The 13,515-nt window shown below is 45.7% G+C and overlaps 1 protein-coding gene across 1 annotated transcript in view; it reads right to left on the bottom strand.

Annotated features, from left to right (window-relative positions):
• Positions 1 to 13,515, bottom strand: part of FAM219A (family with sequence similarity 219 member A) — a 121,152-nt gene that overhangs the window by 16,208 nt on the left and 91,429 nt on the right. Inside the window, exons 3-4 of the mRNA XM_068253075.1 lie at positions 4,536 to 4,638; positions 2,285 to 2,365 (exon numbers count right to left, since the gene is read on the bottom strand). Of these exons, the coding sequence (XP_068109176.1) occupies positions 2,285 to 2,365; positions 4,536 to 4,638 (184 nt within the window). The remainder of the gene's footprint in view (positions 1 to 2,284; positions 2,366 to 4,535; positions 4,639 to 13,515) is intronic.

The following is a 13,515-nucleotide window of genomic DNA, read 5'->3' as shown; positions in this document are numbered from 1 at the left end:
TTAACCACTTAAAGAGAGTCTGAAGCGAGAATAAATCTCGCTTCAGACCTCATTGTCAGCAGGGGCATGTGTGCCCCTGCTAAAACGCTGCTATCCCGCGGCTAAACGGGGGTCCCTTACCCCCCAAAATCCCCTCCGTGCAGCGCATCCCCTCTTCCAGATTAAGGCAGGGCTAACCGCCGCAGCCCTGCCTCACGAGCGTCTGTCAGCGCGCACCTCCGCCTCTCCCCCGCCCCTCTCAGTCTTCCTTCACTGAGAGGGGCAGGGGAGAGGCGGCGATGCGTGTCTGATAGACGGCGCTGAGAGGCAGGGCTGCAGCCGTTAGTCCTGCCTGAAGAGCAGCAAAATCTACGACCAAGTTGGTCGTTGATTTTGCAGGGGGGGGGGGGGGGGGGGGGGGTCAGGGACTAGCGGCGGGATAGCGGCGTTTTAGCAGGGGCATGAGACAAGACTATGAGACAAGAAGCGAGATTTATTCTCGCTTCAGTGTCTCTAAGTACCAGCGGTCTCTGCCACCTTAAGGCCTCTTGCACACTGCAAGTGATTCCGATTCAGATTCCGCTTTTTAATCAGTTTTTACATCCGATTCAGATTCCGATTTGCAGTGTGCAGGGAGCAAACTGCAAATCGGAATCTGAATCGGATGTAAAAACTGATTAAAAAGCGGAATCTGAATCGGAATCACTTGCAGTGTGCAAGAGGCCTAAAGAGGAACTTCAGCCTAAACAAACATACTGTCATTAAGGTGCATTAGTTATGTTAATTAAAATAGATAGGTAATATAATCTCTTACCCACCCTGTTTTAAAAGAACAGGCAAATGTTTGGGATGTCATGGGGGCAGCCATCTTTTTGGTTGAAAAAAAGACAGGGAGCATGAGACAGTTCCAACTGTCCTGTGTCCTGATCACCCCTCCCAGCTGCTAGGCGACAAGAACAACATCAGAAATCCCATCTTGCTTTTCACAGCATAAGGGGAAAAATGCCTGGGCAGATTTCTTTGATGGGGCGGAGCTTAGCTTCTGTGCAGCTAAAAATGAGGCTTTGGTAAGAAAAACAAAGTTCTAATGCTGTGAAACTGTTAAAGAAACACCGAGCCTTTTCAGTGGTGCGGAGTAGATATTTAGTCAGGAGGTTCACTTTAAGGACCAGAGACCGCTGGTACAAGAAACGTCGGAATAACGACGAATACCGATGAATCACCGCACATACCCAATACCATCACTGTAAGCCAACGAGAGCCGCTTACGTTGATAGACAGGGCTCCTGACCTGCTCACATGGCTCTGCCGTTATACAGACGGCAGAGCGAGTGAGCTGCGGCGGGGAGACAGCGGCGACATTGTGCGGCGAGAACGCGCGGCGTCGGTGGATTGAAATCTGCCCCCTGGCAGCCAGATAGCCATGAAAACAGGGCGTAGATTTCAATCAGCAAGGTCCTAAAGTAGTTAAGATGAATATAAGAATCTATTATTTGACGACCAACTAAAGACCAACACAGTGAATCATTCTTTCAATCGATTTTAGCACTTAATATCGATCATAATAACAATCTCAAATGTTTAAATGCACTTCAATTTACGGTATTTTATCTAATCTAATTTACTGTCCAATCGGGCAAATAAACCTATTAATAAAGATACGGCTAACTTTAATCACACATATCGATGAGAACATTCACTAGATTCAAACATTCACAGCTAATGAAAATCTATAATATTAATAAAAACGTACAGCCTTGCTGACCAATAATCAATATTTGATTAACGTAGATTAGACATCGATATGGAATCAGTGTTCCCCAGTAATGGAATGGGGTGTAATGTTATAGAAAGCCTTGCACACACACACTACCGGTAGATAAAAGTCGATTGAAACGACTGATGAACAACAATTTTTACAGTGCTGGATGACAATCATTTAAAAAAAAAAAAAAGTGCTAAACTACAACGGTGAGTGACAAATATACAATCCAAGTGAGGGATGACGACTATTGGGCGGATATTGTGTATTTCGCCGGTGTGTCGTTCAAATGACGCTGTTCTGGAGCTTGCGCGCATGTTGGGTGATATGTCACTTCCGCTGGCACGCACAGTTTGCGCACGACACAATAGTTTGGAATATTACTGTGTGTGAAACGCGTAACTTAAATTACTTGTTTATTTATTCCGGGAAATGACAGGGCGATGTCTCTCGTTTGTGTGCGCCGATTTATCTAGTGTGTGTACAGAGCTCAGGTGATGCGCACAGATAGTATACAGACACACAATACACAAAGGCAGATACCTGTCTGTGTCCAGGGCCACCAGGGGCTTCTCATCTGGACTCTGGTCTAGGGAGGAGTAGCCTTTGTTGGGGACCACCAGCCTGCGGAGAGATGAATGAAGGGAGGGAGAGTGGTTAGTCATTACCACATTACACAGCTTATCACCCATCCTTATAGGACAACATCTACAGTGTCACTGAGGATCCTCATCACTATATACAGGAGACTGCGCTTCTGGTTACATGACTCCAACACAGTGATTTGCAAACTTGGCTTTCCAGCTGTTAAAGAGAACCCGAGGTGGGTTTGAAGAATATTATCTGCATACAGAGGCTGGATCTGCCTATACAGCCCAGCCTCTGTTGCTATCCCAAACCCCCCTAAGGTCCCCCTGCACTCTGCAATCCCTCATAAATCACAGCCACGCTGCTGACAAACAGCTTGTCAGAGCTGGCTGTGTTTATCTCTATAGTGTCAGTCTGCTGCTCTCCCCGCCTCCTGCAGAACTCCAGTCCCCGCCTGCATCCTTTCCCTCCCTGCTGATTGGAGGGAAGGGACGGGGGCAGGGACTGGAGCTATGCAGGAGGCGGGGGAGCAGCTGAGACTGACACTACAGATGTAAACACAGCCTCACAGCATGGCTGTGATTTATGAGGGATTGCAGAGTGCAAGGGGGACCTTAGTGGGGTTTGGGATAGCAACAGAGGCTGGGCTGTATAGGCAGATCCAGCCTCTGTATGCAGATAACATTCTTTAAACACACCTCGGGTTCTCTTTAAGGAACTGCAAGGCCCACAATGCATTTGCCTTTATGAGTCATGACTGTGGCTGTCAGACTCCTGCAATGCATTGTGGGACTTGTAGTTCCTTAACAGCTGGAGGGCCAAGTTTGCAGATCACTGCTCTAACACAAAACTTCTCATAAATGACTTATTTATCACCTAATTGGAGGAAAACAGGTGACAAAGCTATGTGAGTCATGCCCAAAGTGGTTTGCAATAACAGCAGCTGACTGTACAGCGGGGGGATGATTAGAACATGTCGGGTTTCTGTCACCATTTGTGTCCCTAGTGAGAACATGTACGGTAACTATCGTATGATTTATCACGTGGGGTGTGGTCAGGTGTTGGTCATGGTAAAGATCCGCAAGCAGATTTCATGTCAAACTAAAAACTGCTTAAAGAGACTCTGTAACCTCAAAAAGATCCCCTGGGGGGTACTCACCTCGGGTGGGGGAAGCCTCAGGATCCTAATGAGGCTTCCCACGCCGTCCTCTGTCCCACGGGGGTCTCGCTGCAGCCCTCCGAACAGCCGGCGACAGACCCGACTGTAAATTCAATATTTACCTTTGCTGGCTCCAGCGGGGGCGCTGTGGCTGCTTTCCGCTCTGAACTACACGGAAATACCCGATCTCAGTCGGGTCCGCTCTACTGCACAGGCGCCGGAAACTTGCGCCTGCGCAGTAGAGCAGACCCGACGGCGATCGGGTATTTCCGTGTAGTTTGGAGCCGACAGCCGTCAGAGCGCCTGCGCAGGAGCCGGGAAGGTAAATATTGACGTCATCTTTCACGGAGGGCTGCAGCGAGACCCCTGAGGGACGGAGGACAGCGTGGGAAGCCTCATTAGGATCCGGAGGCTTCCCCCACCCGAGGTAAGTACCCCCCAGGGGATGTTTTGATGTTACAGATCCTCTTTAAAGCACAAGTGATGTGAGAGGGATACGGAGGCTGCCATATTTATTTCCTTTCAGTGTCCCCCAACCCTGTCCTCAGGGCCCACCAACAGGGCATGTTTTGTGGAAATCCACAGAGGTAGATAATTAGCTCTGCTGAGGCACTAATTACCTCACCTGTGAATGTTTGTGGTTTCCTGCAAGACATGTACTGTTGGTGGGCCTTGAGGACAGGGTTGGGGAACTCTGCAAACAATACCAGTTGCCTGGCAGTCCTGCTGATCTCTTTGGCTGCAGTAGTGTCTGAATCACACCAGAAACAAGAATGCAGCTAACCCAGTCACACTTCAGTCAGAAACATCTGATCTGCATGCTTGTTCAGGGGCTATGGCTAAAAGTATTCGAGGCAGAGGATCAGCAGGACAACTGGTATCGTTTATCAGGAAATAAATATGGCAGCCTCCATATCACTCTCACTTCAGGTTCCCTTTAAGATGTTTCCTGGATTTAGTCTCTCTGGATTGATCCTTTATCCTGATCACCAATATACCCCCCTACATACGGCTTCCTGCGCCGGCCCTGAGGACAGACGGCATTACCTTGTTCTGGCCATGACGTTGTTCTTTTTGGGCTGCTGGTTGACGGGGCTTCCTACATTGCCGTTCTTCAGGGAGCCTTTCCGAGCCATCTCCCTCTGCTTCTCTGTGGAGACAAGGGAAGACCGTCAGGTGACACAATGCAGCAATGGGATAATTGGGGGAAAAAATACACTGGTAAGTGTGTATGTCCAAAAAGACACACTGTGGGGTCACTTTTATTTGTGCATTAGAAAAAGGTTAAAGGGATACTGTTGGGGGGTCAGGGGAAAATGAGTTGAACTTACCCGGGGCTTCTAATGGTCCCCCGCAGACATCCTGTGCCCGCGCAGCCACTCACCAATGCTCTGGCCCCGCCTCCGGGTCACTTCTGGAATTTCAGACTTTAAAGTCAGAAAACCACTGCGCCTGCGTTGCCGTGTCCTCACTCCCGCTGATGTCACCAGGAGTGTACTGCGCAGACACAGACCATACTGGGCCTGCACAGTACGCTCCTGGTGACATCAGCGGGAGCGAGGACACGGCAAAGCAGGCGCAGTGGTTTTCAGACTTTAAAGTCAGAAATTCCAGAAGTGAACCGGAGGCGGGGCCGGAGCATCGGTGAGTGGCTGCGCGGGCACAGGATGTCTGCGGGGGACCATTAGAAACCCCGGGTAAGTTCAACTCATTTTCCCCCGACCCCCCCTACAGTATCCCTTTAAAGTGCTTACCGAGACGAACATCTAATAAAATAGCTGACAGACCTGCCAATACATTAAAAACATCATGACCGACGCCCACTCTGTGCGATTTACACACCACCTACAGCTAACTGCTAATGGTAGTATCGCTAGGCTAAACCTAAAGGCTTTGAGCAACAGTCCAGAGACCATATGATCCACATCACATTCCTTGTATTCTCCTCAAGGCGAAAAGCAACAAGCAGAGTGACCGTCAGGTGACATCATACACGGCGCGCAAACAGACACGGACCAGATGCTAATAATTCTGCTTCGCATTTACATTTCATGCAAATAGTATGCAGTATGGAACAGGCCCGATGCAATGCATTTCCGGCAGATTCTGAATGACCTAGGTCCATGGGTAATACAACCAGCATTAAATCTGAGTGCAAACCAGAATTACTAGCATATTACTGAACATCTCTCAACCACAATCGCGTGACATCCAGTGAAAATTGTACGACAAAATGTTTTTTCCATAGATAGGCCTTGAGAGTATAATAAAAATTATGATGTGTCAGGAGGAGGAGGAAAGCCTCTCCAGTGTCAGGAGGAGGAGGAAAGCCTCTCCAGTGTCAGGAGGAGGAGGAAAGCCTCTCCAGTGTCAGGAGGAGGAGGAAAGCCTCTCCAGTGTCAGGAGGAGGAGGAAAGCCTCTCCAGTGTCAGGAGGAGGAGGAAAGCCTCTCCAGTGTCAGGAGGAGGAGGAAAGCCTCTCCAGTGTCAAGAGGAGGAGGAAAGCCTCTCCAGTGTCAGGAGGAGGAGGAAGTCTTTCTGGCATAAGGAGGAAGCCTCTCTAGTGTCAGGAGGAGGAAGTCTTTCTGGCATAAGGAGGAAGCCTCTCCAGTGTCAGGAGGAGGAAGCCTCTCCAGTGTCAGGAGGAAGCCCTTCTGGCGTAAGGAGGAAGCCTCTCCAGTGTCAGGAGGAAGCCCTTCTGGAGTAAGGAGAAAGCCTCTCCAGTGTCAGGAGGAGGAAAGCCTCTCCAGTGTCAGGAGGAGGAAAGCCTCTCCAGTGTCAGGAGGAGGAAAGCCTCTCCAGTGTCAGGAGGAGGAAAGCCTCTCCAGTGTCAGGAGGAGGAAAGCCTCTCCAGTGTCAGGAGGAGGAAAGCCTCTCCAGTGTCAGGAGGAGGAAAGCCTCTCCAGTGTCAGGAGGAGGAAGTCTTTCTGGCGTAAGGAGGAAGCCTCTCCAGTGTCAGGAGGAAGCCTCTCCAGTGTCAGGAGGAAGCCCTTCTGGAGTAAGGAGGAAGCCTCTTCAGTGTCAAAAGGAAGGCTCTCCCCTATCAGTCCTCTCTGGCAATGGGTGACAGGTCATACGCTCAGATACACTCTGAGAGGACATATCTGCTCTGATCTCAGGGAGTAATGTAAACATGCAGCGATCACTGAAGTAGCCCCAGACTCCAACTCTCTTCATTTCAAGTTCTGCTTCTGTTACCAGATTTCCTCAAAATTTGATGATAATGATCGCAGAACGGTTCTCATTTTGCATTGATACAGCCATGAAGTAGGTCATGCGACAAGTTACAGAGGACATCAAGCAGGTGACATCCCTAATGGCCTTCATAGACAAAACATTTATTGTTATACAATTTTAGAACTATTGATAAAACACACCTTTCCTAATCAATTTTAAGTTTGCTTTTTGGCACAGTACTGATGGAAAAGCATTATAGTGAGAACTACCTGGTCAGGATAGCTGCATGAAGAAGGATGCATTGCAGCCCGGGATAGCAATCACCTGCAGTAATCAGCAAACTGACAATGCCAGCGAGCACAGCGCTGTTACTAACCCTGCAGCAAGAACACGTGGAATCAGACTTCAATGTCAGTATTTTATAATTGTGTTTTAGACGTCAGTGTTGTGGTAACAGATCATCCACTGTCGCTGCTGTTTATCTGGTTACTGAAGTGAATGTAATAGAGAGATATTGCAGACCATGTCCAATGCCTGCCGATCGGAAGCACAGCAGTGACAGACTACAGCAGAGAACAGCTGGGGCTCACAGAATTACTGTGCAGCAAATATTGATGCGCATGCCGGCCGTGTAGGTTTATATGGCTTCACCCTGAATCACAATGTACACTCCTGCAGATCGCACAATCCATGAGTGTGCACTGCTGACCTCTGGCCGTTTCCTGTTCCCAGTGATGATGCGGAGTACTGTATACATAAATATATATAGCGGTACAGATTGGGAGACACCTCCGATGTCAGCTGGATCAGGTGCCTTATCTCATCACGGTCTGATGGGATTACCGTCTGCCAGATGGGGCTAATAGGATTCAGGAATAGAATCAAGAGGTGATTATACAGACAGGTAAAAGGAAACTAAATCACAAAATAATAATAATAATCCTATATTAAAGTGGTCTGAAACTCAGCATTTCCTCTGAGCTCTAAAAGATTATTTACACCATAAAACCTATTACTACCAAATAAAATTGGTAGCAGAACTGCGTTCAAACAGTTAAACACGGCACTTTCTTTTTCAGTGGGCAGCTTCCGGCCCCATCTGAAGATGTGATATCTTACCTTTTGTTTGCCAATTATAGCTCACCAAGAAATGTAAACATTAGCAATGTGCTGGAACTGAGCTGCCACACATAGAAAAGCAGAGACAGCTAAACCCCCATCTACACCATACGATTCTATTTATGATTCAATTAAATCCAACATGCCCGATCGGGATTTAATTCAATTCGATTTGCCATTGTTTTGCAATGGCAAATCGAAATGAATCGAATCCCGATTGGACATGTCTGATTTAATCGAATCGTAAAAATAATCGTATTGTGTTGATGGGCTTAAGAAATCATCACTACAGCAGCTATGCAATAAAATGCAATGGCAGCTTTCAGAGCAGATAAACTGTACTTTGGGAATTAGAAAATAGACAAAACATTACTTATGCACAAGGGCAAATGTGGTAACTTTATGGGTAAAACAATGTGGGAAAACATTTTTATTGAAGGTTATGCCAATTTTATCCCACATTGATAAAAATATATTTCTGTTTTTTTAACCTACAGTATTTATTTTTAGTACTAAAAATATATATTTTTCAAAGTATTTTTCAATCAGGAAGATATTAAATGTAATCTGTGAAGAATAAAAAATGTATTTCTAGCTCCACTGGTCTGACTGCCAAGGATTTGTATGATAAATAAGGCTTTGTCGGCGGTGGGAACGCAATGCAGCTCCCTCTGTAACACTTAAGGTGGCCACACACCACACAATTTTTTAAATATCTGTTCAATTTAAGAATTGCAATCAATTTTTCTGACTGATTGTAACATTTCAAAAATCTGACCAATGTACCACACACCTATGTTCAATTTTTCTCCAATCATGATAAAAATGATTGGAAACTCAGAGAAAATTGCTAGGGTGTGTATATTAATAAATTGACAAACACACACCATACAATCTGTAGAGAAATTGAAGAAAAATATCTGGCATACCGGATAGATAAAAATCGAAAAAAACGGGAAATCCGATCAGATTTTTCAGTCGAATGAAAAAAACAAAAACTTTAGATTTTTTCGGGAGATCCGATAGTTTATCGAATTGCTGTAAAATCGGATCATTTTATTGTATCGTGTGTTGCCACCTTAAATCTGATGATCGAATTAGGTGGACATCTGTAAGTGTATGGCAGCCAGATTTGACCATTAGATCAAATCTGACAGCAATTTATATGATGTGCGCCACATAGTAAGATCGATTAAAAATCTGTTGAACCACATGGCTGCACTGCTTGATCCTGGCTGCTATATGGCTGCTAGGTAGCGCAGTGGTCAGCGCTCTCGCCTTGCAGCGCTGGGTTCCAGGTTCCAATCCCAGCCAGGACACTATCTGCATGGAGTTTGTATGTTCTCCCTGCGCGGGTTTCCTCCAGGCACCCCTGTTTCCTCCCACATCCCAAAAACATACAGATAAGTTAATTGGCTTCCCCTTAAGTTGGCCCTAGCCTACAATATATACACTACACAATACATACATAGACAGATGACTACAGTAGGGATTAGATTATGAGCTCCTCTGAGGGACAGTTATGTGACAAGACACAATGCAGCTCCGACTGTCAACTTCATCTGATGGTCGAATAAGGTGGACATCTATAAGTGTACGGCCACCAGATTTACTCCGTACACATGTACTTTGTACAGCGCTGCGTAAGATGGCGGAACTATATAAATAGTAGATAATAAATAATATATAGAGAGGAGTGATCAGCACCATGGACAGTGCTGCTATAGTATAGATATATGGAGAGGGGTGATCAGGACCAGGGACAGTGCTGCTATAGTATAGATATATGGAGAGGGGTGATCAGCACCATGGACAGTGCTGCTATAGTATAGATATATGGAGAGGGGTGATCAGGATTATGGACAGTGCTGCTATAGTATAGATATATGGAGAGGAGTGATCAGGACTATGGACAGTGCTGCTATAGTATAGATATATGGAGAGGAGTGATCAGCACCATGGACAGTGCTGCTATAGTATAGATATATGGAGAGGAGTGATCAGGACCATGGACAATGCTGCTATAGTATAGGTATATGGAGAGGGGTGATCAGCACCATGGACAGTGCTGCTATAGTATAGATATATAGAGAGGAGTGATCGGGACCATGAACAGTGCTGCTATAGTATAGCTATATGGAGAGGAGTGATCAGGACCAGGGACAGTGCTGCTATAGTATAGCTATATGGAGAGGAGTGATCAGGACCAGGGACAGTGCTGCTATAGTATAGCTATATGGAGAGGCGTTATCAGCACCATGGACAGTGCTGCTATAGTATAGATATATGGAGAGGAGTGATCAGGACCATGGACAATGCTGCTATAGTATAGGTATATGGAGAGGGGTGATCAGCACCATGGACAGTGCTGCTATAGTATAGATATATAGAGAGGAGTGATCGGGACCATGAACAGTGCTGCTATAGTATAGCTATATGGAGAGGAGTGATCAGCACCATGGATAGTGCTGCTATAGTATAGCTATATGGAGAGGAGTGATCAGGACCAGGGACAGTGCTGCTATAGTATAGATATATGGAGAGGAGGGATCAGGACCATGGACAGTGCTGCTATAGTATAGATATATGGAGAGGAGTGATCAGCACCATGGAAAGTGCTACTATAGTATAGATATATGGAGAGGGGTGATCAGCACCATGGACAGTGCTGCTATAGTATAGATATATGGAGAGGAGTGATCAGCACCATGGACAGTGCTGCTATAGTATAGATATATGGAGAGGAGGGATCAGCACCTTGGACAGTGCTGCTATAGTATAGATATATGGTGAGGAGGGATCAGCAACATGGACAGTGCTGCTATAGTATAGATATGTGGCAAGGAGTAATCAGCACCATGGACAGTGCTGCTATAGTATAGATATATGGAGAGGAGGGATCAGCACCTTGGACAGTGCTGCTATAGTACAGATATATGGAGAGGAGTGATCAGCACCATGGGCAGTGCTTATATAGTATAGATATATGGAGAGGAGTGATCAGGACCATGGACAGTGCTGCTATAGTACAGATATGTGGCGAGGAGTGATGATCAGCACCATGGACAGTGCTGCTATAGTATAGATATATGGAGAGGAGTGATGATCAGGACCATGGACAGTGCTGCTATAGTATAGATATATGGAGAGGAGTGATCAGCACCATGGACAGTGCTGCTATAGTATAGATATATGGAGAGGAGGGATCAGCACCTTGGACAGTGCTGCTATAGTATAGATATATGGAGAGGAGTGATCAGCACCATGGACAGTGCTGCTATAGTATAGATATATGGAGAGGAGTGATCAGCACCATGGACAGTGCTGCTATAGTATAGATATGTGGCGAGGAGTGATGATCAGGAACATGGACAGTGCTACTATAGTATAGATATATGGAGAGGTGTGATCAGGACCATGGACAGTGCTGCTATAGTATAGATATATGGAGAGGTGTGATCAGGACCATGGACAGTGCTGCTATAGTATAGATATATGGAGAGGTGTGATCAGGACCATGGACAGTGCTGCTTTAGTATAGATATATGGAGAGGAGTGATCAGGACCATGGACAGTGCTGCTATAGTATAGATATATGGAGAGGGGTGATCAGGACCATGGACAGTGCTGCTATAGTACAGATATATGGAGAGGAGTGATCAGCACCATGGGCAGTGCTGCTATAGTATAGATATATGGAGAGGGGTGATCAGGACCATGGACAGTGCTGCTATAGAACAGATATATGGAGAGGAGTGATCAGCACCATGGGCAGTGCTGCTATAGTATAGATACAGTGGAGGAAATAATTATTTGACCCCCTCACTGATTTTTTAAGTTTGTCCAATGACAAAGATATGAAAAGTCTCAGAACAGTATCATTTCAATGGTAGGTTTATTTTAACAGTGGCAGATAGCACATCAAAAGGAAAATCGAAAAAATAACCTTAAATAAAATATAGCAACTGATTTGCATTTCATTGAGTGAAATAAGTTTTTGAACCCCTACCAACCATTAAGAGTTCTGGCTCCCACAGAGTGGTTAGACACTTCTACTCAATTAGTCACCCTCATTAAGGACACCTGTCTTAACTAGTCACCTGTATAAAAGACACCTGTCCACAGAATCAATCAATCAAGCAGACTCCAAACTCTCCAACATGGAAAAGACCAAAGAGCTGTCCAAGGATGTCAGAGACAAAATTGTAGACCTGCACAAGGCTGGAATGGGCTACAAAACCATTAGCAAGAAGCTGGGAGAGAAGGTGACAACTGTTGGTGCGATTGTTCGAAAATGGAAGGAGCACAAAATGACCATCAATCGACCTCGCTCTGGGGCTCCACGCAAGATCTCACCTCGTGGGGTGTCAATGGTTCTGAGAAAGGTGAAAAAGCATCCTAGAACTACACGGGAGGAGTTAGTGAATGACCTCAAATTAGCAGAGACCACAGTCACCAAGAAAACCATTGGAAACACATTACACCGCAATGGATTAAAATCCTGCAGGGCTCGCAAGGTCCCCCTGCTCAAGAAGGCACATGTGCAGGCCCGTCTGAAGTTTGCCAATGAACACCTGAATGATTCTGTGAGTGACTGGGAGAAGGTGCTGTGGTCTGATGAGACCAAAATAGAGCTCTTTGGCATTAACTCAACTCGCTGTGTTTGGAGGAAGAAAAATGCTGCCTATGACCCCCAAAACACCGTCCCCACCGTCAAGCATGGGGGTGGAAACATTTTGCTTTGGGGGTGTTTTTCTGCTAAGGGCACAGGACAACTTAATCGCATTAACGGGAAAATGGACGGAGCCATGTATTGTGAAATCCTGAACGACAACCTCCTTCCCTCTGCCAGGAAACTGAAAATGGGTCGTGGATGGGTGTTCCAGCACGACAATGACCCAAAACATACAGCAAAGGCAACAAAGGAGTGGCTCAAGAAGAAGCACATTAAGGTCATGGAGTGGCCTAGTCAGTCTCCGGACCTTAATCCAATAGAAAACCTATGGAGGGAGCTCAAGCTCAGAGTTGCACAGAGACAGCCTCGAAACATTAGGGATTTAGAAATGATCTGCAAAGAGGAGTGGACCAACATTCCTCCTAAAATGTGTGCAAACTTGGTCATCAATTACAAGAAACGTTTGACCTCTGCGCTTGCAAACAAGGGTTTTTCCACTAAGTATTAAGTCTTTTATTGTTAGAGGGTTCAAAAACTTATTTCACTCAATGAAATGCAAATCAGTTTCTATCTTTTATTTAAGGTTATTTTTTTTCGATTTTCCTTTTGATGTGCTATCTGCCACTGTTAAAATAAACCTACCATTGAAATGATACTGTTCTGAGACTTTTCATTTCTTTGTCATTAGACAAACTTACAAAATCAGTGAGGGGTCAAATTATTATTTCCTCCACTGTATATGGGGAGGAGTGATCAGGACCATGGACAGTGCTACTATAGTATAGATATATGGAGAGGAGTGATCAGCACCATGGACAGTGCTGCTATAATATAGATATATGGAGAGGAGTGATCAGGACCATGGACAGTGCTGCTATAGTATAGATATATGAAGAGGAGTGATCAGGACCATGGACAGTGCTGCTATAGTATAGATATATGGAGAGGAGTGATCAGGACCATGGACAGTGCTGCTATAGTATAGATATATGGAGAGGAGTGATCAGGACCATGGACAGTGCTGCTATAGTATAGATATATGGAGAGGAGTGATCAG

Source organism: Hyperolius riggenbachi, chromosome 1, assembly GCF_040937935.1.
Source record: "Hyperolius riggenbachi isolate aHypRig1 chromosome 1, aHypRig1.pri, whole genome shotgun sequence".
NCBI classification, from domain to species: Eukaryota; Metazoa; Chordata; class Amphibia; order Anura; family Hyperoliidae; genus Hyperolius; species Hyperolius riggenbachi.
The sequence above is the reverse complement of the archived record's forward strand: the minus strand, read 5'-3'. Positions and strand labels throughout refer to the sequence as shown.